We start from the raw sequence: 27,917 nt of genomic DNA, 5'->3' as shown, positions 1-27,917 counted from the left end.
GATCAACTTCAGGTGTGGCATTCACAGCAGCAGCAAGGTTGACTTAAGACTTAGGATAACTAGCTTTTTGTTTAGAAAACAAAAGTCCTGCAAAGATACTGGTGGTCCTTGTTTTCCTCTCATCTATGGTAGGAAAACTGTAGTGTCTACTTCAGTACATTGGTTCTTGAGAGGAATGTCATATCCATTTTCGTCTAACACACACACACACACAGAGAGAGAGAGAGAGAGAGAGAGAGAGAGAGAGAGAGAGAGAGAGAGAGAGAGAGAGAGAGAGAGAGAGATCCTATGATGTGAAGATCCTGGAGTTTCAAATCTCTGTAGGTGAAGTCGGCCTTTCTTTTAAAACGGATTTTGCAAAATGGTAGATTGCATTAAAGTTGTGCTGTTTCCTTTTCTTCTGATTAAAATTCCTAAATAAAGCTTGTTAAACGTTGGATGCTTGGAATACAAAGTTTAGAAACTTCTTCACAAAACACAGTGGCATCTAGAGTCCTCTGCCCCCTCCCCCTATCATTGAGTTAATGACAATTGTCTCTGAGGTCCTGCTGAGGAGTTTGCCCACAGGAAAAAGATCCTTGAAGGTGTATGAACTCCAGCAGCCAGCTGTACACTCCTGAGCAGCTGACAGGCGCAGAGACCAGAAGAGAGAGGACCCTGACGCACTAGAACCAAGATCCGCGAACTTCGTGTTGGTCCAGGACCCTTTCCATGATAGAGACCTCCTAACCTCATCTGGGTCTGCACTGGCTGCTGCTCCACTCCATCCGCAGCATGCAAACCATTATGCATCTAATCAGAGCAGTATTTTAAGCTTACTCTCCAAGCAACATCTCTGCAAAAGCAGTGCAAGCTGGTGAGAGACGTCTGCTCCGGACCCTAAAGAGTCTGGAGTCCTTCCCAGCGAATTGTCTCTCACCCTGCGGAGCACGCCAGCTCAATTACTGGAGAAGGAGGTTGGTCCTTGCCACCGCCCTCCCCTCCTGTCTTCAGTAGGAGCGGGGAAGAGGAGATCTGCTTCAGTGCGCACGGGAGTGACCAAGTGCAGCTGGCTACCAGGGCAGCGACCTGGACGCGGGTCCTTTCCCCCTCCCGCGGCTACGGCCGCCCTGTGCGCGCTGAGCCCAGCGCTGGACCATCCCGGCAGGGCCCGCGGGTGACATCACTCCTGAAGATACTCGCGCTCTGGTCCTTGCCTTGACAAAGCCTCTGTGTGTTTGTGGGTCTCTGGAGAGGGCTTCCTGGGAAGAGAGGAGGACGTTGAGCGGCGACCGACCAGACCAGAGGAGGCAGAAGACCAGGAGAGAGTGAAGGAGTACCCCAGAGGGCGGCGACATGAAATTCAACGCTGCACACTACCTGCTGCCCCTGCTGCCTGCACTTGTCTTCAGCACCAGGTGAGTCCAGAAGCGTGAGGCCCCAAGCCAGGAGGCTGCGCTGGTCAGGGCAGAGGCACCTCCCACCTAATCTAGATGCTAGCTGAGTGATTAAGGTTCAGAATCTTTGGAGAGAGCAGAGCTCTTCTTCAGTTCCTCCAGCCCCCCTGGAGAAAGTCTTAGGATTGCGTCCCTTCAGGGATCAAGAGCTTCCCTTCAGAGCAAGACGAAGACATCCCCCACCCCCACCCCGGAGCCCGGTAGTCAGGAACAGTGAACATGCTGAAGTAGGACATCATAAAGAGGAAGTGGGGAGAGAAGGGACTATTCCTTGAGAGTGCATGTTTGCATTAGACCTCTGCTAGTAATTAGGAAACTCGGTACCCCGCGGAGTGAATTCCAAGGGCCAGGGAGCCAGAGAAAACAGAAGGTGCTAAGACTTATGCAGTAGTCTCCAAACTCCTCCGATGGCCTGGCTGATGTTTGAGTGGGCTTAGTGGCAGGTGACTTCCTTTGGTCGTGTTTAAAGTTACAAGATAGTACCCAAGCAGAAAAGAACCTAGCTGGGAACAATCGGGCACTGTGCTCCATCACTGGCCGCAGATGAGAATTTCAGCCCCAGTACAGAGAACCTATTTTTAGTGGAGATTTCAAACGCACTGACTGAGAAGTGCTTTGTGATTGCTGCTGAGGATCGAGTCTCAAAGTTGGTGATGGGTTTGCTTTCTTCTCCCACAAGCACAGCACAAGGGTGGCCTGTTTCAGTGCCCGGGACTGAATTTATTCTGCATGCCTTGAGCACCCTACTGGCAGCAGCCCCTTTCCCTTGGCCTCTGTGAAATAAAATAACACACACAGGGTGTGGGTTCTTTCAAATCCGAATGAATGGAGACACTATCTGATTGTATAACTTACCAAAAATAAAGGAGAGACACACAACTGTACAAGATTCAGAGAGAAAGGATGAAGCAGGCTCACAGGCTCTTAGAAGCAAGATGATGAATTCATGCTCCTGTTTCTTGTACATGTTTCTTTCAGGCCTGCATAACCTAACTTTCCTTTCCATGCAGAAACTGCTTCATTTAGGTCCAAAAATTGATAAACTTGATCTTTCCTTGAGCACAACCCAAGTGACTTTACAAGACTGAAATCAAACTTGAGTTTTATTTTTTCTAAAGATTTACTTGTCACTTCAATTTATAATATTCTCGTGGTTTTTAAAGAAATCCACTTTGCTTCCCATTATTAATAAGATTCCTCTAAATAATGAGCTCCTTTGAACACTGATAAGCACCAACAGACTAGTACAGTTAGTCCTCGGGTCCTTGCCATTTACTCTCACCTTCTACTTTAAAATCATTTGTGCATTCTTTTGAAGAAGGGGCATTTCTAAAATTTGTGCTTAAGTAGATGCCAGTCAACATACTCATTAAACAGTAAATGGTGGAACAAGGGAAACCCAACCTACAGTGGTGTGAAAGACAGTTAAGCATCTCTTGAGTTCCCATAGTCCATTTGCTTTTTAAAGCAGCTGCCATTCGGGTAAGCAAGCTCTATAGTCTCCACCCAAAGCTTGTTCTAGTTCCTTAATGCAGTAGCCACCAACTTCCCTATCTAGGAAAGTATTAATTTCTGTAGATATCATTAAGACTGAAGGTCAACACATTTATTATAAAATATTGTTATTCTTAATTGAAATTAGATAGTATTGATATTTAAATTTTACAAAAAAAATGCAAGATGGAATTGAAAAGTGAATTTCTACAATTAGTAATCCATTTACATAATTGCTCTGGGCCATTTTGTTGCACTAGATCCCCAGGTCATCTTCTGATAGTGAACATATTTGAAAATGAATGTGACACTATCAGTGTGCCACTTGCCAGAAGAGAATGGGTTTTAGAGAACTCTCACAGAAAGCTGTTCTCCTTCCAGTATTCAACAGTTCTCATTGTCATGGGGTACACACAAAGGTTAAAATCCAGACTGCAAAGCTCTGTGAAGACCGTCACATTGGTCAGGATGGACCTGCTGTATTGTTGAGCTACACAGTGTGGTTCAGCCACGGTCACCTGTGACTGGTTTTTCTGTTAGCTAACTTACCTAGTGGTTCTTTATATGAAGCAATTGCATTTCACATGCTTACATTGTGTTGGCTAAATCCACAGAGGGTGACAATTGCCACTTGTTGACTCTAAAGTTCCTTCTAAAGTGTGGGGAATGTGGAGCTGAAACTCTTGATGTGGAAGTACATTTGCCCTGCTGTGTGTCTCTCTGAGTAGAGCTCCTCAGAACTGCTTGCCTTTTCTGCCATAGGCCTGGTGTTCACCTCTTTCTGGAAGGAAAAGAATGACTGCTTTGAAACAGATGCTGTGGTCAGTTGAAGACAGGTGCTTTATGGTAGTGTTCTAGCTACCAGGGTGGCAATTCTCAGATAATTCAGCCTTTTAAATAGGAAGGATTGGTAGCTGTCTGTTCTGTTTGCTCTCCCCCTTACCATTACAACTAGCGACCCTATAGACATCAAACAGACATCCCATAATTCCATCAGCGTGAACAATATCAGCACTCCTGGCTTAGACTTACTTCATTTGTTCTGAAAGAAACACGAATGTTCACCTTCATTCTGACAAGCATTTTCCGAGTTAGCCCCATGGAGCCTTAAAAAAAAAAGACCTTAATTTCCTGGCATATTGTCTCTGTTGTTTAGAAAGCACATAGAAATACAAAAATATAGTCAAGCTAATGGTTTGAAAATGCAGCTCATACAAAGATCCATTTAATGTGTGCACAAATGCACGTGGTCAAAGAACACAAATGTATGAGAAGGTTAAAGAGCTTTGGAATAGAATGGTTGTACTTTTCAAATAGTTTTATTCTGCAGGAGGATTGAATTGCTATTCCAAGGCAATGCCTACACTTCAGAAAGAAGTGTAGGGACTGAAAGAATGGTGGGGAGAGAACAGTTCTTTAGAAGTTCTTCCTGAAAAGGAATCATGGAGTGCTGGAGGAGGCTTGTGCATTAGCTGCTGAAACTCGGTTCTTTTATGCTGTGTTCATGCTCCTGATGCCTTTGGAAAGAGACCTTTGAAGTGACTTGAGAAGGAGCAAGGAATAGCAGGGGAGGAGTGAAGGTCTACCAACTTCTGATAGTTTCCCATCAGGAACAACTTTGAGCAGATGGTTGGTTATTGTCCTCCCAGTAGGAGTCACCTGTGAGGTCTCCTCTGGGCCCTTGATCAGCAGCTGTACCACATGCTTCTGTGGGAATCTGTTTCCAGATGACACTGTACACCATGAATGCACAAGGCTCCCATCTCTTCTGTGCCTTATTCCAACCTCAGGATGAAGTTGTTGTGTATCCCCAAGGAAGAGAGGACACCAACAAACTCATTTATGCACAAAGATACTTTTAAGGAAATGCATTTAATAGAGGAAGGAGTCTCACTTTAACTACAATGAAATGATGTGAGGTACTGAGTTTCCCCACCCAAGTCCTTCACACAGTGATTCTGATGCACACACTTTTAAAGAATTGTATCATTTTGTGTAAATGGATCACAGAAGTGTCTTTAACAGGAGTGTATGAAAGAGAATGTGTTTGCTCCTGAGGCTGCAATTCCAGCCCTAAGTACCTATTTCCAGTAGTACTCTTTAAAGTGCCATTTTTTGGGAAACCTTTGTAGATCACATTTTCGCTGTGACCAACGGCAATGACAGTTCAAAGCTTTATGTGTTGACTGTGCAATTGTACCAAAGCAAAATCCACGCAATCCTTTCAGATGAACTTGACCTTCCAACTTGGAAGCAAAAGGTACCTGGGATTGCTGAGGTGTGAAGTGACATTTCATCACGTGTGACTTTTGACATCATATGTGTAACTGTTTCTGAGTAACTGTTAGAAGATTGCTAAAAGTCACTTTAATAGATGGGGCTCAATTATTTAAGTTATCCCATCAAAGGGGTAGTATTAAAAATTATGATTTCTTCTTTAGGAAGTTTATGTAGACAGAAAATATATGGACATAAGTTCATATGTAAACAGAAAACATATGAACATTCATTATTTTGGTATTTTCTGTCATGTTTTTATTTTCACAAAATGAGTTTTCTGTCGGTCACTCAGCAACTGAGTTATTTCACCAAGTAGATTAGTTATAACTGTATGTCTTCTAACAAGACATGCATACAATTATTATATATTACACAGAATTGAATAAGAAACAGCCATCGTTTTATATAAATCTCTAAGTGTGAATTAGGAGACAACACATTATAACAAGTCAGAAGTTTCAGTTGTAACACCTGCTTTCCAATGACAGCAAGAAGAAGGGTGTTGTTTTTTCAGTCTCAACATCATGGAGTGTGAGGTCACAGGAAGACTTTAGACAATGGTTTATCTTCATTTTATTTTAAATGTAGATTATTTTATGTAGCAATATCACTAATCACAGACCCACCCAACAAAGTTGTTGTAAAAACTGAATTAATTCATGTGAAGAGTTTAGAGTGTTCTGTGGAACAAAGTAAGTACCTTGTGAAACTGTTATCAACTGTTAGGAACATTTTCATGAAATTCTTGTGTATTGACATAGAAAAATAAGGTAAATGTCAAATGCAGATCAGTCGGATGGCATCCAACTAGCACGACACTCTTGTCATCTAAAACAAGAAACAGTAGGCAGAGAGAACAGAATCAGGGGCAGTGACTGTGGCTTGGTATCTGGGCCCCAGTTCTTAAGATTGTTCTGCTGTCTCGGTGTCTGGTTGGTTCTGTGTACTTTGCTGAACATTATGAAAATTAGAGGTATTTACTTTAAACACAGAGAATGTGATTTAGCTCAAAAGTATATATTTAGCTACTTGGGTTTCTGTTTACGATGTAATTGCATGTACACTGTGTAAATCATCATATCAAATCAAAGCCATGAGCATGAGCACAGGTGTCAACGAATAACTAAGATAGGTTGTTTTCAACACATGGGTAGATTTAAAAATTAGTTTGACTTCATTTTCTACTTGTTTATTTCTTTCATCATCCATTAGTAATTTTTAAATTTTATAAACACTCAGAAAAATTATTTAAAAAAACAAGAAATGATGTATACTATATAAAACATTTTCAAAGTCACTAAGGGAAAAGAAGCCCAGCTATTCCATGTCCTTAGAACCATTGTCTGTGAGGTTCCTACAGTGACCAGCACTGTGAGCAGATTGAGAGCCACAGTGCCCTTGTTAGTTTGCAGATATGATTCCTGAACTGTGCACAGCCATGCTTAAAAACGGATGTGAAAAATTACCTTTTTCAACCTATAAATCTCTTGAGTGTGTGAGTGTTTGTTGCCAATGACATGTGCCAAGTGAGTGGACCATTGAACAGGAAGTGATGTGTGAGCAAGAGAGGTTGAAAAGTAGAGTTAATGTTATGCTTACAACAGAGAAAAAGAGATAGTCACAAAAACTCATATGAACTTAGTTTCATGAGAATAGGGAACCCAGAGTTATCCACAGTAAATGACTCCACTCAGACATAAACTGAAGGTCAACCAAGTAATCAGTATCTTCTGCGAATGTGCTCCAAGATGCTGGCAGATGCTCTTAGACCAGAGGAGGGGGCTGCACTGTAGTTATGTCTGAATTGTCTCCTGATGTTTTGGGGTGTTTGGATACCGCCAAGTGTACTTTAAGGAGTCTATTCTTGGGAGACGAGCTGTGAGTAAAGGCTCTGTTCTCGTTCGGAGCTCTACAGGTTAAAGAGAGAAAACTGGGAGTCAGAGTGGGTGAGATTTCTCTAAGGCCAGAGAGGGAAAGTAAGACAATCCCCAGAACTTCCCAAGGGCTTTCCTCTATCATGTCACTCTGCTCCATACAAATCTCTTTTGTTATCAGGAACACAAGAACAACTGGTTCCTGCAATGTATTAGGAGGATTCTATTTTCTGTCAATATAAAGCAGTATTAAAGGGGTGTCTCTGACCACAGGTCATCCTGATACACAACAAGCTATCAGAAAGGGAGTTACAGCAAGGAGAAGACCCTCCTCCTCACTCTGTGTTCTGTTAATTTTAGAAATGAGAGCTGGCCCCAAACTACCCAGGTCACCTTTAGATCCTGAAGGGGAATTTTAGTGCCTTTTCACTGCTGTGCACAACTGACTGAAAAGATACGCCCAAAGTGGTGCCTGTTGAGCCTTATACTGCAATGTGAAGTGCTATTTTTTTGTGCCATTGAGATCTGGTTATTGGAACTACTTCATACAAATGTGTATCCTAGACATCTGCACAACTATTCCTCAGGGGTTAAATCTACAGTCGTACCATCAAGATAAAGTAAAAGATGTTAACGTATATTTCACAGTGTAGTGGATAGTTAGTTATACCTTACCCTTCAGTAAATGCTAAGACAGAGGTAGCTTAGATTTTAAATCTGGTGTGTTGGCTAGGACACCTCTGACAAGTAACATGTCATTTAGTAAGCTTATTAAAACTGAAGATAAATACATTTATTAAATTAATTTCCAAATTCTAGACAGGTACAGCCCAGATGACAAAACTATAGTCTAATTGATGTTAGTATTCTGCTCAAGGGGAGAAAATGGTGAAGGGATTTCTAGGAATATGAAGGAAATCCATCTGTTTGGAAGAGTGCACATAGAGAGCTCCTAAAAAGAAAACATTGGACCCTAGAGTCTCATGGTTGTTGATAACTAAATAACAGAAGATTGTGATCACTTGGTCTCCCACCTTGACCTCTTTTCAGGTGTTCACCTCTTCCTTAGGAAGTTATGTGAGGACTTGATGCACTGCCACACCTCTGTAGTCCAACTAAGAGAGATGTCAGTAAGGATTAATGCAGATTTTCTTCCTGTCTCCTATGGGGACTGTGCCTTCCTCCAGCCAAGATGAGGGGGAGAACTCTTAATGCCCATAATCTTACTTAAGGCTTCCTCCTCAGGTCTACAAGCACATACCCACCAGTAGCTTATTTATTAAGTGGATGATGGAGTGGAATGGGGAAAGGAACCATGATGTTTGCCCTATTACCTGGAATTAAATTCTAAAATTACAAAATCGGAGACTTATAATCACAGGAACTTAGAATAGCAGTTAACATCTCTTTGCCACCTTTCTCTGGTCCATGGAGAGGTGATAACAATGCCTCTCTCATAAAGCTGTCAAGAGGATTAATTATGATAATGTATGCAAATAATAATGGCCAGCTCAGAGAAACATAGCTCAACATACCACCATCATTATTACATGATTAAAATGTTTTGGCAAGACTTATTTAAGCAAAATGTTCTCACATTTCAGAAAGTGATCTTTAATAACAACTTTCTCACACTAGTGTACACAAGTAAGTCAGAACTGGTGGGAAAGATATTTTGAAGTTTAAGCCTACCTTAAACTATGAAGACATTTCTTCCTTATCGATGAAGAAAACTATTTATAATACGGTGCAGAGGCCAGTTTTTTATCATCCAAATCAGCCCCACTTTGGAAGACTAATTTAAATGTCCATGATATTCTCAAGGAAAAAGAAATCAGGGTCACATTATCCGGTTCAATTCTAGAGCCTCCAAATCTTGTTAGCAATATGGTTAAAATTTAAAAAATAGAGTTTTTAAAAGTATAGTCTAACAATGTCTCATCAGTGGTTTTGAGGAGAGTTCATTGAGCAGAGTTCATTGTTCAAGCTCACCTGATAATGGCAGACCCACAGGGTACATCAACAGCGAGGAAAAGCACACACATTGACAAGTCTAGGCACACTGAGGACACTGAACTGCTCCTGCTCTGTAGTTCCCCGGGACAAGACCTAGTCTGAATGTGATCGGATGGTCTAGGGAATGCTGGAGTGTCAGAGGGGGTAGGAGCCTAGCACAGGAGAGTTTTTAGAATGTTGTGTACATAGTAAAGAGAGATTTGAATCAAAAGAAAAGTTCACAACCAAAGGCCTTTCTACCTTAAAAATACACAAGTTCCTCTTTCAAGATCATCCCTTGCTGATCTTTGCAGAAACTGAGCCTTTGGCATTGAGTAGGAAATGGGAAAAAAATCTCTGCATTACAAAAGAAACAAGAAGACGTGTGAAAAATTGAAGTGACATGTTGGCAAAAGGCAGATATGGTTGAAAGATCCAGTTATTATTGAGAGTGTAGGTTTTTTCTATCTTCCACATAGAGAAGAAATGTGAGCTCATTTGACAAATAAGTTCACAAGAAAAGTGAGGAAAATTGCTCTTTTTCCTGACACTATAGTTTGGAATTTTATAGAAATACATTGAATCGTTGCTTTTTAATGTTCTGCACAGATCTTTATTTCAGCTGCTTACTTTGTAGAATTGTGGGTTATAGACCCAAACCAACATGGCTGAGGATGAAACAAGCCTCTGGAGATGTTATAAGTACTTACTTGCTGTGAGTTAACCCTTGCATTTTAGCAATATTCACACTATGCTTGTTATATACCTACTGTGATGTAGACTTTGAATGAATTTAAATGATTAGCCCACATTATTCTAAAAGGAAAGTTCTCAGATCTCAGTCAGTTGTTCTGAGGATGACTCTATCAACAAAATCCCAATATAGAGTCAAATCTCCATATAAAAGCACACATACAACACAAAAATAGATAATAGAAGTATATTCATAACCTACTAATGGGAGCTGCAAAGATTTCTCTATAGTTAAGAACACTTGCTGCTCATTCAGAGGACCTAGATTCAATTCCCAGCACTCACATAGCAGCTCATAAGCCTTTGTAACTATAGTTTCAGGATACCCAACACTTTTTCCTGGCCTTAAGGCACCAGGCATGCACATGATAAACAAACAATTATACAGGGTAAAACACCTATCCACACTGAAAAAAAGTATGCTGCTAATATGAATGTTGAAACTATTTATTCTCATGAGGTGGGAGAATATGTGACATTAAAATACAGAAAAGTAAATCAAAGAAACCCATTAGTTTGAAGACAGGACAAATTGAAGCTTTCATTAGAAATCCAAAATTTCCAGGCAATTTCATCTTTCCTTTTCAGAAAATGTATGTGTCCTCTGATGAGTGTTTCTCAAAATATACTCTTCATTGTGTGAGAATGAGTGTCTCCTGGGGTGAATCTGAAAGATACAGCTCCAGGCTCCTGTGTTAGGCATATCAGATCAGTTCTCTGAGGGAGAGGACAGTGGATTTCTATCCTAATGTGAATGACTCCAGTGAATATGAAAGTCTAGACGTGACCTCTTCACAGAGTTCGGAACTCTTTGAGTCCATTGGCATAACTAAAAGTGAACATTGCCTCTCACATCAGGGGATTTGGTAGTGTGTGACAAAAATCACACTGTTTACTGTGTATAAATGCACTTAGTAAGTGGATAGGTTATATCACACTAAGAGGCATTTATCAGTCAGGTTGCATGAAGAGTATTCTCTGCCTTGTGTGCTGTTCTGCAAAGAGAAAAAATAATCAGATAAATGTTATGAAACATTTACATGAACTCTCAGGGGCACTAGGAATATGAGTGCAAGAGTGGGGTGAAATCGCTTGGGTGCTCTGAAAAGTGTGGCCTTCAGCTTCAGCACCACAACCCATAAGAGGCCGGCAGCAATACCCACAACCTGCATGAGCAGGAGAACCATGTGCTGGTGTTTTCTTCACATAAGAGGTCTGAATTACCAGATCAGGCAGAGGTGATGTTACCCTAGTGAACAAGGTCTCGATCTGTCATAGATACAATTGGTTTTTCATGATGTGGAAATCATTTCCTGCATGAATTTGCTGAGTTAGCTAATCAGTGAAATCCTTCTAGACCTTTGTTTCTCAATGTCCATTTTGTCTGCAATATTCATTTTCTTTTTTTGTGTGAAAAATAAAATAATACAATAATATAATTTATGCACTAAATATGCTCCATCAGGTTAATCCTCCCAATTAATCTCTGAGGTGGTTCATGATGTGCCACAGATCATAGGTAAGGAAGCTGAGACACACAAGGAGGAGATTGAGCTCTTTTAAAGCCAGTGATAAACTCAAATCCCACACATGTTATGCTCAAGTGATTGATTGGTATCTGCACCCCATACTGGCAAACCAGTTGAATGACTTTAAATTGAATTTGCATCATTTTATCATTCTTTTTTTTCCCTCAAAAACATGAAATAAAATAAAATAAAAAATTGCCTGAAGAGTGTACCTAGTAAAGGAGGAAATAAAAATATAGAACTTCCTCTGAAATATTTTCTACCACAGCTATTAAAGTTAGCAGAAGAGCTTTTCCATACTGTTTATTTTACTCCCTTTCTACTACAAAAGAAAATTACCGCATATTAGTAATCTTTTCATGTGTGGCCTATTTTCCATAACTGCCAGTGATTGTATTGTCCCCTCTGTGGGTGCAGACGCTGCCCTGACATTAACCATGGGGCTTGAACAGGGCTGTAAGAACTGAGTTGACACTTTAATATCTCCAGTTCCTTGAGTCTGGGTGGTGTGATTCTGGGCAGTGCTGAGATTCAAGTAGAAAGTCTTAAAACAGTAACAACAGTAGCTAAAAGTTTTTTGTCGTTGCTTTTTGTTTTGTTTTGTTTTGTTTTTCCACATGTAATAATTTTCCAGTAAATTTCTCTAGAGTTCCTGCATTTAATGCATCTTCAGTATCTCATGGAGTCCTTACATTACAGATTAAGATGTTAAAGATTAGAGAAGTTACTAAGTTTAAGGTCCCAGAATTAATAAAGAGCTGCAATAAGATCCCATGATTTAATGGGCATAAGCAGCAAGGTTGGAGCGCTGAGACAAAAACGGTTACCAGTAAAACTTATGGCGTGCAGGCTCATGGGAAATAAATCAGAGACAAAGGTGCTGGTAGGAAATGCATGCAGACTGGTGGGAACAGGCACCAGTGCCAAGACTCGGGGACACACCTGCTCGCACAGGGTTCAGTGTGCCTCCATCTAGTAAGAGATTTCACCTTTTGCTTTACACATGCAAAAAGTGACAGATTTATTTTTAGCTCAGCTGAGTTTGAGCCTGACGACATTGTCTAAAACAACAACAGCATTAATAGTAACTCTAGCCACGGTGCTAGTAGCAAGATACATATGAAACCTAAGAATTCTGGAGCTGCACTTCTTCTATTGACCAGGAGATGGCACTGTGAAGCATTCTAGTCCTCTGAGCCAGCCTTAACCCATTAAATGGACTTGACACAGTAAGCTGATTTGAGTTAAGGTTTGATTTCAAATAAAAATTATTGACATGGAGGTATATATTATGTATATCCATATAATAAACACAGTTGCTTATTTGGGGATGTTGCTGAGTGGTACAGCATGATCAAAGTCCTGGGTTCTAAACCCAGAAACAGCCCTCAAATAAAATAAAATAGCATAAACTACATATTATAAACAGGTAAAATTCTCTCTATATATCTCTCACTCTCTGTCTCTCTCTCTCTCTCTGTCTCTGTCTGTCTGTTTCTCTCTCCCTCTCTGTCTCCCTCTCCCTGTGTGTGTGTGCATACCATATCTCATTTCCACTTTTCTGAGTCCATTTTTGTGATGTACAATTCAGACTAATTCCATTACCCGCTGGAGGAGTATTTCCCATGTTTGCCTTCCTTCTTAAGGGGCAATGTGCATGAAAATTTAATAATGTGCCAATTCTCCCATATACATTGTAACTTAGAATTATTACATCAAAGTACTTCTCAATTACAGCCAGATAGGGCAGTGGGAATCTTGTGAGAGGGACTATATCATACTTTTTTATATTTTAATCTTAGTATCTCATGCATGCCCACACATATCCACAACACTCATATGGGCCTTAGTAATAATCTCATCTTATAGATGAGTGGACTGTGAGTGATGGCAGCTGGATGGCACCAACAGGAGCTCTGGGTTCCACATTTGCAATGTCAAAGTTGCTTTGCATGTGGACAGTTGGTGAATAAAGGGACCAGCTTGTGTCAGGTCTGGATCCTGTACCTCAGAGACAGAAACAGAGACAAGCTTGTGGGGCAGAAATTGTGCTGGGGTTCATCACAGTGACTCCCTGTGTTTGTGTTTTACAGGGAAGCAAAGGACTCTAGTCACCAGTATGAAACTGGACCACACTGTGCAGTGCTTGGTATTTTTGGAAAATATGACTTTGGTCACCTTTGTTTTCTGTCTATATGTAAATTGATGTCAGAACCTGCCTCTACATCTTGTCTGCTTAATGGTTTAAAATACAATTTTTCATATCTGTTAGTAAATCTCAACCCATTATTGCTTTAAATATGACATAAATTTATTTATTTCTCATGAATTTCAATGCAAAATATAGAAAATGAAGAACTAGTTAATTTTCTGTATTGGAAAGTGGGTAATCCATGCAGTTTTATACCTTCTATAGGTCTGAGATATTTCCATAGCCATCCACCTTTCTTCTAGCAAATGTGTATATACATTGTCCATGAAATGATGGCAAGAACTCATGCTATCCACTATCACCACATTGGTATGCATTTAATGAACACTGCCCTTTAACATACACTTGTGGTGGGTACTAGCACACTAAGTGTATCCATTTTCAGTCAAGCATTTAATAAACTACCTGAGCTATTCAACAGTTTCACTATTGGCTTGGTGTTGGGTGGTGTTTCAACAACAAATCAAATAAAACATTTGCCCTGAGACTGCTTAAGGCTCAGGTGTGGTATTCAGCAAACTGAGTACATTACAAGTGTCTTTAGTTAGAATACAATTTTATCATAAATCAAAGAGCATCTCTGTGTGTGAGTGTGTGTGCACATATATACATATGTAGTGTTTAATGCCTGTTTTGATATAAAAGGTAGATATATTAATATTTACATGCATACATAAACCTGCATCTTCATTTTGTGTTTCTAATTGTAGGAGAATTTTTAAAGCATTTCTAGGCTCTTAATTTTAAAGCTCTTTCTTAGGCTGCTAGCAAAGAAAAGGCCAAAACTATGTTGTATCATGGAAGATCAATCAATTAATTCCATCAGCACTGAGTACACAATAAATTCTGGGCAGAAATGAATAAATTTTTCTTTCAGAACATCAGCAGCCATTGTGTCCCTGTGACCTTTCAGAGAATGATTGTAGACAGTGTTTATCCCAAAGAACATTGGAAAGGTGATAGACAGAGAAAATAAGAGCTTTCCAACTGAATACTAAGTGCAGGAACAAACATGGACTGAACTGAGAGAGTGTTTGATGTGTGCTAGAAATGTGCCTTGGGCAAGTACAGTCAGGGTTCCTCAGCTATGGGCCGTAATAACAAGCTCATATGGCTGGGGAATAGAATAGTCTTATGGAGGCAGAATGTTTTAAAGATGAGTGGTGAGCATTGCACTCAACAGACATGTGCAGTGTGTCACTGATGCAGAATACTGAAAGGATGTTTTTCTTCTTTTTGTTCTGTCAATAAAAATGACAAACTAGCAGAGGCATTCAGAGGAGTGAAGCCATAAAGGCAGACAGAAAAGAATTCTTCATCCATAGTATAATAAAATGAGAAGAACGGTGTGTTCTTTTTTCCCACATTGCTATAACAAGGTGTCTGAAGCAGACACCTTAAAAAGCAAAAAGGATTTATTAGGTCATAATTTTAGAGACTGAAATTTCAACATTGTGTATTTGCAATGGGTCAGTTTCTGGTGAAGTCTAACTGTGGATGACTTCATGGAAAGAACATGAACAAGAGAAAGATGGTTTCATAAAACAGAAAGCCAGAAAGAAGGGGAAAGTCTTATCTGTTTCATCTCAACCTTCATGAGAGGTAGATAGCTCTGTTGGGAGGTCACACTCTTTGAAACATATTCTCTTACTACAGTTTATGTCCTGAGCAACAAGATCACTGGTTATGGAATGACTCTTTGGGTCACTAGAAAGAATAACTTGACCATTGGTTGGTCTATAACAAGTAAGTACATTAAAATAATACTTATGAAGAATCTTCCAAAAGCCAAAAGATAGCCCAGGAAATAACTTTAATTGCCAGGGATCTGAGATATATAACCAAGGCCTTTCATGAAGGAGATGGCCATCTCAAGAGAAGAGTGGAATTCCCTACCTCTGGAGGTAGGGAAGAGAAATCCATGGAAGAGGCCACAGAAGTAAATGACTGTTAGTTAGACGTAGCTTCTCATCGCTTCTCGGCCTTTTGGCTAAGATCAAGTGTAGACATAGCTTCTCTCAAAGCTAAGAGGACTTTCAATTGACATTTTTGTTTGAGAAATCAATTCCTTTTTTTTTTTTTTTTTTTTTTTTGGGGTTTTTCGAGACAGGGTTTCTCTGTGTAGCTTTGCGCCTTTCCTGGATCTCGTGCTGTAGACCAGGCTGGCCTCGAACTCACAGAGATCCGCCTGCCTCTGCCTCCCGAGTGCTGGGATTAAAGGCGTGCGCCACCCTGAAGAAATAAATGTACCTTGTGTAAAGGCATTAAGATGAAGTCTTAATAGTGACAGTCGCCAGTTGTCCATGACTATTATGGGTCTAATTGATTTTTAAGGAAAGACCACAGACCCCCTACCTCAGGGTGGGTTTACAAAATGATTCACTTTGAGGTCAAATTCCCAAAGGGAAGTGCTGTCTGTAGAAGGTGGCCCAAGCAGAGGCTGACCCAAGCAGAGGTGAACTACCTGCTGATGAATTTCAGCTTTTCATGTTACCAGTTATGCAGTCTTGGATGGCCTGCCGATATTTATTTTAGTTGTACTGGGAAAATAACAGAATTGAAGTCCTATTGTAAAGAATAACAGATACATTTAAAGGAAAAACAGCAAAAAAAAAAACAAAACACTTGTACTTGGTTGGAATATGGTACATTTATTTAGCACTGAATTATAGAAATCGGTGCAAAATAGAAAACTATTTCTTTCAAAAATTAGTAGTAGTGGTAACAGTAGTAGCAATGTGTGTGTGTGTGTGTGTGTGTGTGTGTGTGTGTGTGTGTGTGTGTGTATGAGAGTCACAGGGTATCACACTTATACAGCAAATGTTTTAACCATTGGCATGTCTCACTAATTCCATAAAACTATTCATGTAAAGTGTGTACAGGTCTTACATAGATAGGATATATGAATAAGTCATAATTTCTGCTGTGAAATTGTGTGACCATTCAAGATAGAGAAACTGTGATTGTGTAGGCCTCTAGAGCTTGCTTTTATTATTTTCTTTTCTTTATTCTTCTCCTTTTCTCTCCTTCACTCTCCACCTCCCCTCCCCTATTATCTTTCTTCTTCGCATCCTCCTCTTCCTCCTCCTTCAAGTTGCCTAGGTTGTTCTCTGGCTTCAGACCTCCAAGTACTGGGATTACAGGCTTGCATACCAAACTGTGCTTTGTCACTTGAATTTTAAAGTGACACTCTTGGAATTGTCCTTGAATGTCAGATGCTAACTTAGCACATTTTCCATGAGGTTCTACTGAGTTAGGAACAAAAGGGTCGTTATAAGGGAAAGATTCTTTAAGATAGAGGAACCAAGCCTTTCAAGTTTCATAATTATCACTAAACAAACATCCTTAATAAATGAAAAAAATAATATTATAGTAATTATGGGGAGATATTACTTCATTTAATTAGTGTTACATAATTCATCCTACCTAATACATAGTTAAGAGACTTGCATTAGCTTGCTAGTTAACAGAAGGATATGAAGTTAAGCTAAGGACTGTAAAAACCTAATATAGAAGTTCCTTATCATTAGAGTCATAAATGTTAAATATCTTTCATTAGTTGGGGAAAAAATCTGACTTTCCAGTTTCCCCCAAGGCAGTCTAAACTCATAAATTTGGTGAACACAGAACACCACCCTGAAGACATTCTTTGTATACACGGCCAGAGAAAACTCTCCCTTTTCCTTCTTAATCAAACATCCAGAAATGTACAAAATGTACTAAAGGGCATGTTTGTTGAATATGTTTAATAGAGTTTTGACAGTATTAAGTTGGTGATAGGAGCCTCAAGTGGGTGGTGGGTTTGGGGTACATTTGTTAGGAGTTTTTCTATCTAGTCATCACAGTGCTTACTTTTCTTCCACAGCTAGCTTGCAGCAGCAACCACAGGTGTCAGGTAATCTTACAAATGCTTTATTTTTATTTGATTTCTTTAGTTAATTATTATTATAGTTAAACATTCCTTGGCTTAAAAATTTACTTTAGAAGCTAGACAGCTCAGTGACTTTACAGTACTCTAACAGTAAAATCCCCAATATCTAGAAATCTTTAATTTCCGGGGCATTTGAATTAGAGGATTTTGAAGTCCTGAGTCCTTCATAACTGGGGAATCTGGTCGAAAGAGAGCTGCAGTGGGATTATCATCAGGAGAATTAAATGAGTAGCACTTGGTCCTCCACTCACTAGTGGATGACTGACAATGGAATTGCCAGCAACAGAAAGGGAAGGCAGAGCAAACTGATGCAAAGGGATAGCTGTGTGTATGATTGGATTTGAACAGCATTGTCAAGTTATCCCTGCAAGCCAAACCAGGTGTGATGATGGAGTTCCTGCCAGAGGAAGCACACAAACAAGGCCGTTGTTTTTGAGTGCGTATATACTGTGTTTGTCTTTCTGGATCTGGGTTACCTCACTCGGGATTTTTTTTTTTTCTGTTTCCATCCATTTGCCTGTGAATTTCATGATGTCATTGATTTTTTTTTAAACCGGTGAGTAATACACCATTGTGTAAATGTACCACATTTTCTCTAGCCATTCTTCAGTTGAGGGACATCTAGGTTGTTTCCAGGTTCTGTCTATTATGAATAGTGCTGAATAGCAGAGCTCTTAACACTGGAAAAGGAGTTTGAATGTTTGCTCATTGTTCTCTCTCACGTTTTCCTGCTTGTGTGTTGTTCATCCATTTTGAGGGAAGTGTAATGGATCTGCTTGTATAAGAATTAGAATCTGGGCCAGACTAGGTTTAGGAAACTCTGAAACTACAGCTTTATTGTTAATAGCTCAGAAATTTAGGCGTTTGTTGTTGTTGCTGTTGTTTAATTTGATGCTTTTTTTTTTTTTTCTAATTCAAAGCTCACGAATGAACAAACCCAAAAGGATTATTTCCATCTTGCAGAACAGCAAAACCCATCCATGGTAAACAGGAAAACAGATGACATACACTGGAGTTCATTGCATCCCAGACTACCATTCAGATTTCCATGCACTAGCTTTCTGAGTAGTGAGACAGGCACACAGGCACGCAGGAGTTTTGTCAAATGGATTTGCTCACTACCACTAGGAAAAGAAGTGGACTGCCCCAGGGCACATGGGATCTTGATTACACATTCCCCACTTTCCCCACTGCAATCCCAGGTGACATCCTCCAGAGGACACTGGGCAAAGCTCTGAAGAACATCCTGCTTCCAGTAAAGGAACTAAGCCAGGCAGACCCTCTCTTGGATACTTTCTTCTTCATGTGTGACTTTACCTTCCTAGGAAGGGACAAAAACAAGGTCAGATCTGCACCAAGCAGTTCTAACCCAGCACAGAATACTGTGTTTATAGCACAATCTGCAGTTATTGAGGACTATAATCGAGAAAGGGAGATGAGCTAAATTGCTCTAAGGCCAGATATAGAAACAACCCAGAGTCAGCAAGCCCCAAAATGAATCACACAGGAATAGGTAAATCACAGACAGGACCTAAACAAAAGCAAGCTGAAATATAGCTTAAGGTTCTAAGGTGCAGTATCAGCATGGAGAAAGGAAGGAGAATTATAAGGATGCCTGGTAGTGATGTTGTATAGTGTTTTTCTCATCTCCCTACAGAAAGATAGCCAAAGAAAGCAAAATAAAACAAACAAACAAACAAACAAAAAACCGGAAAAACCTCCATTGGTCTTTGCACTGCCTAAAATCTTCACATTATTTTATTCTCCTAGCAAATACATAAGATTCTCTTAATCAGTTAAAAATTGAAGTGCTGTACATAGGAGATTTAGACACATACCTGTTTGTAAGCATACTAACTAAGAGCCTCGACTCTTTTCCATAATCCTTACAAGCTTGACTTAGAAATGAGAAGGTGGGTGGTCCTGAGGAGTGACTCATTCAAGACTTAATCACCCACTCATTGTATGGAGGAGATCCAAGTAGTAGCTAGTTATTCAAATTACATTTCTGCCTCCATCCAGTGAACACTGTTCATTTCCTTTCCTTCTCTTTTTCTTTTTGGCCTTTAGGCAAAAGGTCTGTACTCTCTCCAAACTTAGTTACATTTGTTCACTTTGAAGAAGGGTTAGGCAGACACATGAGCTGGTTAAACTTGGTTAGCTGGTCACATTACAGTAAGCTCTTGTGGTTTGAATGTGAAATGCCCCTCACAGGTTCATGTGGGTTGAACTTGGTCTTCAGCTGGGAGTGTTGTTTTGAGGAAGTATTAGAATCCTTTGGAATTGGACCCTACTGGAGGAAGTAGACTTCAAAGGGTGTACCTTTAATGGTCATGTCCAGTTCAGACTCTGGTCTTCTTTCTGTGCTTCCCATTTGCCTCAGTGATGTGAGGCTCCCCAGTAGTAAACTTCATAACTTTTGCCTCACATTGCTTACCATGATTTACAAGACTCCCTCGAGATCATGAACCGAATAAACCTTCCGCTTACAAGTAGTTTCTGTTGCTGCTTAGATGTGCAAAAGCATGCATCATCATCTCCTTCATAGTCAGTAGAGTGGCTCTCACTTTCACAACCACAAAAACGCTCATTGATACAAACTCTGGCAAGAAGAATTTTCACAGGTAGTCTGTGTGGTCTAATTTAAAATGAACATTCTAGATGAAATGCCTGTCCCAGCCTGAGAAATTCAACTTGACATTTTCTTTTTTTAACTTTATTCTTTCACAATTAATATCTTTAATGTGCTCTGATCATATCTACTCCATCATCCTCTTTAATCCTTTGATTTCTCCGACTGAATCTAGTCTTTTTCCTTCTTCCCCCAAAGTATCCCTCCTTCCATAATTTGTTTCTTCTCAGCTCATTGAATTTGATTAGAGTTTCCTGCATGAGCATGTGTAAGGTGGTTATTTGCTTGAGTGGAGACAATGCACTGGTAGTGTACCACTAAGGCACATGACTCTGCCTCCCACACCAGTCATTAATTGTCTGTACCTCCTCAAGCAGAAGTGAGGGTTTATAAGCCATAATGGAATACTGACATCTCCTGTCTTGTGCAAGTCTCATGCAGTGAGCACTGTTGCTATGGCTTCATGAGTGCCATAACCATACCATATCTAGAAGGGAGCTTTTTACAGCACTCTTCTATACCTTAAACTATCTCTATACCCTCTTCCACATGCTCCCTGATCCTTGGAAGGAGTGATAGAGATAATATGTTCAGGGCTAAGCAATCAACAGTTAATTTTCCCCAATACTTTGACCTACTATGAGTCTCTACATTAACCAACTCCCACTACAAACAACAGTTCATTTGGCCAAGACTGAAAGCATTATAAGCATGTATGAGTATATCATACATATTTAGAAGGCAATTTAATATCATGTCCACATAAGAATAGGCTCTCTTCTACATAAAATTTCCAGTCACAGACTTTTGAACTGGTCTACAGTACCAGGCATGAATTTCTGTCATGCCAATATTGCACCAGAAGGCACATTTTTCCCAGCAGGTTGACATTGTAGCTTGCAGGACTCATAGCTGGGTAAGACCATTGATTACTTCTGTCTTGAAGTAGCCTGCATGGCACCTTCCTTCACTGTGGAAGCAAGGCAGTCAGGAGGGAGTTCCAGCCTGATTCCCCTGTGTCCTGACTCCAAAGTGTGAAGTGCGTTCAGCAGTAGGGTCTCATATTTAGTCAGGTGGGCAACCAAAAGCAAAGATAACAGTCTGCTATATTTTTTCACAGTGTTCTTTGGACCTAAACTTCATGAGGAAATACCCCACATATCTTGTTTAATTATCAGTGGTTTACGGAAGCAGCATTATCCATTCATGTTTTCTAATTCACTTACAAAATAGCAGAATTCTGTGTTTTTTTTCACTTATCTGTGCTTTTAATTTCTCCATCCTCTCATTTTGACCATTCCTCAATTCCATCCCTACTTAAACCATTCCCCTGCCAACAGTGTTCCCTCTACTTATCTCATATGGTTCTACTTTACAAGTCTGCAATTGTTTATAGAATATGTAAAATCGAAATCATACAGTCAAAACATTGACTCAGAATAGATGTTATCACCTGCACAACAATGAAATACTACCCTTAAAATTACCCAGTCTTGACTTGTATTTGAGTAGTTGAGGCTACATTCCAATAATGATTTTTTCTCTCAAAATCCAATGTTTTGCCTTCCAATTGAGACATTACACATCAGTAACACATCTACTTTGGTCAGAGTATCTTTTGGGACAAAAGCTTGATGTTTGATGTTCTCTCTCTCTCTCTCTCTCTCTCTCTCTCTCTCTCTCTCTCTGTGTGTGTGTGTATACATGTGTATGTGCAGGCATGTGCTCTCACACATGTGTCTGCATGTGTTTGTGTAAAAGATTTGCTGTAGAAAATGGATTTCTAGATTATAGAGGCCATGTGGTTCCTGAATCTACCATTTGCCATCTATCATTTCTTGAAGAACTAGGAGAATGTATACAATTCACCATGATGCCAAAAGTCTGGCAATTGTGATAACATGATATACAGTCAGATGATTCCCAAATTTTAGGAGGTAGGAGTGCTCTTATTCAAGGACAGTGAAAGATGATATCAAGGAGAAGGAAGTATAATCAGACTTTTTCTTTAGAACCATCAGCTTTCTAATAATGACACAGAGACTTCTTATTAATTATGAAAGGTTGGCTGACAGGTTAGACTTGTCCTAAGTAGCCCTTATAATTTAAATTAACCCATTTCTATTAATTTAATTTTTGCCTCATGGCTTTATTATCTCATTTCTGTAGTGTCCTCCTGCCTCTCTGTATCTCATGGCATCTCTGCTCTTCTTCCCAGCATCCCTTCTGTCCCCAAAATCTTGCCTAGCTATTGGCCATTCAGCTTTTTATTAAATCAATCTGAGTGACACATTTTCGTAGTGTATAAAAACATCATTCCACAACATTCCCCTCCTTTTGTCTAAATAAAAAGGAAAGATTTTAACTCTAATATAGTAAAACTATATACAATAAGGACAATTATCAGGTATTATCTAAATAGAAAGGAAAGGTATTAACTTTAACAAATGAATATATATATATATATATATACAATAAGAACAATCATCAAGTAAGAATTACATTTACAGAATCTAGTCCATTTGCATTTGGCAAATTCAGAGAAAATACTCCATTATTAATCCTATCTTGTTGAGTCCAAAGTTTTGTACCAATTTACCTTTTATGGTAATTAAGGAAAACAACAATTATCTAGTCTTCAACTCCATCAAAGACCCCAGAAAGATATAATATTACCTGAGTAAACAGAAAGTGCTTTGCAAGCCACTTCAAAAAACTATAGAACCAACAGAGACATCTGGCTGCATGGACAGTTGCCCAAAGTTCCTTTGCAATGTTGGGGCATCCATCTTCTGCCTCCAGGCCTAGAATATCTGGCAAACTTTTCTGTGAAGTAGGAATTTTGAAGGACTGTCCCTCCTTGTTTTGGCCATGTTTGTCAGTCTTTTCTTTGTGTCCTGCCTGTCCAGTTTGTACAACACAGTCAGCAGTTGAGGAAAGAGCAGTTTCTTGCTCAAATGGCTAGCTTCGCAACAATGAAAGGAAACTCCATATGGAGGTTCTTCAATGCCCATTATCCTTTCTGAAGTAAATTGATGTTGCCAGGAGCAGATGGGTCTCACTTATGAAAAGCCTTAGGTTATTAAACATCTTAAATGCCATATTCTGTAGGTCTTTGAAGTGTTTGAAGATCACCTATCCATCTAAAACCTATCTCTGTATAACCTTGAAAACATACTTAACATGACTACAAGTTTGATTATTATAGAAGACCAACTATTAATCTGCATTTTAAATTATACATTATATTTTTAAATGAGGCACAAAAGCATAATACTCCAAACAATAGTAGAAACATACATTTAGTATAACAAAAATAACTTTAAATTTGTATCAATATACCAAAATCCATATCAACATAAAATATTTGAGACTAGTAGCTGTTCAAAAGTAGACTCAATCCACCCTTTTATCTAATCATTTTTATATTATATCTCCCCTTTTTCCCTTTTGAAAGATATCTTTGAATCTAATATCTGTTGTTTAGTTTTCTTCCTGACCGTGACTAATAACAACTTGTAGCCAAACCTCCTTAAATGATGACAAATATCTATAACATACCGAATGACTAAAAACTACCCATAACACCTCTTGGGAATGTGGCTATTGTGTACTCTAGATTGCTTCTTCTTGTCTGGGGGCACTGGAATCTTTAGATGACCCTGAGAAAATTGAGATAAAGATCAAGTCCTTGGAGAGCTCAGCTGTATCATTTGTTGTTCAGTCTCTATATAATGGGAAAGTGCAAGGCTTATCTGACATCCTGGCTGGAGTAGTCTATGAGGCTGGACCATTTCAACCAGCAGCCTTGAAGCTCCTCTGGTTACATAACTCTGAGAAAACTTCAACTGAGGCACTTTGAGATGCTGGATCACCTGGGCCATCTGTTTTCATTGGTATCTGAGCCCCTTGCTCTGAAAACATATAAACTTTCAAATGTAACATACATATCTGTATTAACACAAGTATGGACTATGTATTGTACACTGGCTAGCCAAAGATGATTTTTTGTTTTATGTTTGAGCAGGTAAAATATATGTAACCTGTCTTGTCATTTTTCTATGTTCATTTCTTTATGTCTGTAGCCAGAATTTTCAGGGGATCTCCACCAATCAAATATGATCTCTATCAACCTTGAATGAATCCACAGTTTTTCATTTTCTGTGAAAACAAAAGCATAACATCTTCCCCAACATGTCATATTTTTTTACTTCCATTTTGAAGTTAAGACATTTTAAAAATATATTGGTTGGTTTAATTTAGTAGTTTTTATAATCCAATATCTCTCAACAGCTATTGTTTGCTCATCAGTAATAAAAAAATTTAAAGTCAATACAACACCATACAGGATCCAGACTCCCTGTGAATTTCTCATCTCTACATGGCTTCTTCTTTTTTTATTATTTTATTTTCTCTTTAAAGACTTTATTATTTATAAACTACTTATTTTGTTTCTATGATTGTCTATACAGAGTTTCTTTTCTTTCTTAAGCCCACATACATTTATTTTAAACACACTGTAACTTCTTTAAAGGTTTTTTTCCATCTGGATCTGTCTCTACTGAGCATCTGCAGAATTCTCTGATCACATGCCACAAATCTTAAATTGTTATGTCAGCTGCTGGTGCAGTTCAGCTTAGCACATGGCACTTAGTGCTGGTGACTGGCTACAGCCCACAGGCAGTCTTGGTCCACCCAGCCAGCCTACCCGAGAGACCTCAGTCACCAGAAAGCTGTGCCAAGAAGCCATGTTTGACTCCATTTTTAATTTTTTCCCCTCAGGCCTTATGTGAATAAACATGGCCCCATGTTGGGTACCATGTGTAATCAGACTTTTTCATCAGGATCCATGGCTCCCCAACAATGACACAGAGACTTCTTATTAATTATGAAACCTCAGCTGATAGGTTAGGCTTGTTTCTAAGTAGCTCTTATAACTAAGTTAACCCATTTCTATTAATTTACTTTCTGGTTCATGGCTTTATTACCTCATCCTGCTTACTCTGCTTCTCATGGCTGTTCAACTTTTTATTAAACCAATCTGAGTAACGTATCTTCACAGTGTATAAAAAGATTATTCCACAACAAAGAAGGACTTTGTCTTTATTTCCGCTTCTGTTCTATTTGAGCTGTCAAAATATTGATTAATGACTATCCGTAATGGGAGCACCAGCTGCTTTACTGTGCTCACTGGCTGAATACATCCTCAAACACACCTTGAAATAATGTATTATACACTGTCAGGACATCCATAATGCAGTTCATTTGACACACAGAAGTGAACATTGCAGATAACATGTTTTAATGGGCAATACAACTACATTTGTGTGAAGTCTCCTGAAGAGTTGACTATTCCATAGTGTCAGAACTGTCAATACTAAATATAAGAGCCTGTCACAAGTGCTACCTGTCCAGAACACAGCTCCCTCCCTCAGAACACAACTAGAATCTATTGAAATACAGCCCTAGTGGGAGCAGAAAGAAATGCAATAAGGTAGGACATATAGAAAATTCATATATGCCTGTCAATACTATTTTAAGGATCTTTAAAGAAATGCATTTGGGAAAACGAGATAGTAATGTCAAAGAAGCCAGTTTCTTGCTACTGTGAGATTTAATTTCATGGAAGAAGGACTGATTTAATATGTAACACTTGATGAGTTACTATTTTTTGCTCCCAATTTTCTTTTAAGAGATTGTACAATATTCTAGTTTTCCAATAATAATAATAAAAACAAGTTTGACAAAGAAATTATTACTTTTGTTCTGAGTCATTTGTAATTTGCTTTAGGTTTGAAGATGAAATAGTTAAGGATCCAGTGTTTTAGAACTATATATAACCCAGAAGGGGTATTTTCTTTCCCAGGACCTATTTCTACTAAACAAATTAGGATCCTGACAGAAATATGCATCTGAAACTGTCACAAAGGTGTCAAAAGTAGAGTGTATATTCTGATACAGAAGAAAAGACTAATCCAGAAATGTCTATTCAAGACTGATACATATATGTCATATAGTTGAATGAATTGTATACATATCTACATGTTTGTTTGTTTCTAAAAGTTATGGCATTGAATATTTTCCTCTCACAGATTGCTAGAGATGTATGTTATTAACCTGCTATCCCCCTTAGAATAATTCCCAAGGTTTTCAGGGCTACAATAAGCTGAAGGGCAGCTGGCTCCAGAATCTGTGTGGTTAACTCCAGGGAGAAGGAGGCCTGTGCTGAAAGGAGACAACCCATGCTAACTACTCAGCAGCAGCATTCTTGTGCACTTAAATACATTATGTGAATGAGTACTGTGATGGCTGTTACATTTCAGGAAGGTAGACTTGTCTACAGCAAGGAACTTGTAGATAATGACAGTAAAATTATAAAATGAAGTAAGCACAGAATTTCTAAGGCAATGTTGAGAAAAAAATACTTTCCAAGGTTAAAGAGAGAAACCTTGGCTATGAACTATGAAAATGTATAGTCTACCTTCTTCATTAATCATCCAATCATTGTCCACCTTTCTATTCTACTGTCATGGAAATCTCTGCACTTGGTTTAATTAAGAGGAAATATATTTGAAATTAGCAGTTTAATAACTCTGCTCCAGAGAAGCAGATCACAAAGAACTAACAGCTGCTTGGCCATTCAAAGCAGATGGCTCATTTCTTTATCTATTCAGGTTTCCCTTTCTGAAAAGGCTCATCCACTGAATACCAGAAAAGCTCATGCCATCAGGAATTCTGAGTGATGAGATATATTCCTGAATGGCTCATACTAGGGATATGTTGTAGGATGTATGTTTCTACTTACCACTGACATATAACCAAATGCCTCTTTTTGTTTTTTGTTTGTATGTTTGTTTGTTTGTTTACTAAAACACAAGAGGTTGACAATGTAGAGGGACCTGTCTGGAATATTAAGATTTGGACCAACTTATCAGGAGGTTTTCTAACTTGTGAAATCAGCTGATGGCAATAGGGATATATGAATACTGTGCAGAGACTACCAAAGAAGCAGGGTGGTATAAAGATGCAGAATCAGCTTTTTTCTCTTGAAACTTCCACAACAGGGCATGACTGCCTATATGTCTGTGCCTTTAAGGTCACATCAGAGCATATGACAGCCTTAATCAGGAGACAGAAGATTAAGCATACATATTCACACAATTTTGTGAAAATGATTCTTAAGACTGCTTCTTTTTTAAGTTTGTCTTAGATCACTGAACTGTTGTTTTGTTGGTGTACTCTTCTGAAAGAGTCAACACACAGTTCACGTTTCACATAATTACATGATTATATGGTTCAAAGACATGCCTATTACTGTGGAGTCTTGCATGCCAGTCTCTGATATATGAGTAAGGAGTGCTTCTTAGGTATTCCTATGTCCTTTGTGGACAATTCCTTGACTCACAAGATTCTTAGTATTTGCAGAGCTTGGTTCAAAAGCCTAACCCAAATCACCAGAGCGGCTAACATCTGAAGTGACTTCTAGGTAGGTAATGACCAATCCTAAGGATTCTACATTGGCTGTCACAGAAACAGAAAGGCAGTGGTCAGAGATCATACACACAGCTTTCCGTTTGACAATGAGAAGCTTCTTGTCTGCTAATTAAATTTCTGGCCTTTGTGTTACTGACAATGACCAGGTTTACTTCAAATATTTGTATTTTAAAATGCACCCACCATTCATGACTTATACAATAATTAAAGGTCAGTGAAGAGTGAAAAGTCTTTCCACTCCTAATTTCTGCACTGTTATGCACACTTACTATCATGTCCTACTTAGT

General features: G+C 39.0%; 1 protein-coding gene across 3 annotated transcripts in view; it reads left to right on the top strand.

Moving 5' to 3' along the window:
* The first annotated feature begins 618 nt into the window (after window positions 1-618).
* Luzp2 (leucine zipper protein 2) overlaps window positions 619-27,917 on the top strand; it is a 358,969-nt gene continuing 331,670 nt past the window's right edge. The window contains exon 1 of one of the 3 annotated variants that reach the window (XM_052760869.1): window positions 619-1,397. In XM_052760869.1, coding sequence (XP_052616829.1) covers window positions 1,336-1,397 — 62 coding nt within the window. In that variant the 5' untranslated portion in view covers window positions 619-1,335. The remainder of the gene's footprint in view (window positions 1,398-27,917) is intronic. The other 2 variants (XM_052760867.1, XM_052760870.1) reach the window with 2 other exon arrangements.

Source organism: Peromyscus californicus, unplaced genomic scaffold, assembly GCF_007827085.1.
Source record: "Peromyscus californicus insignis strain IS unplaced genomic scaffold, ASM782708v3 Scaffold_4__1_contigs__length_199733344, whole genome shotgun sequence".
Classification (NCBI taxonomy): Eukaryota; Metazoa; Chordata; class Mammalia; order Rodentia; family Cricetidae; genus Peromyscus; species Peromyscus californicus.
Note: the sequence above shows the minus strand (reverse complement) of the source record. Positions and strands in the feature narration are given on the sequence as shown.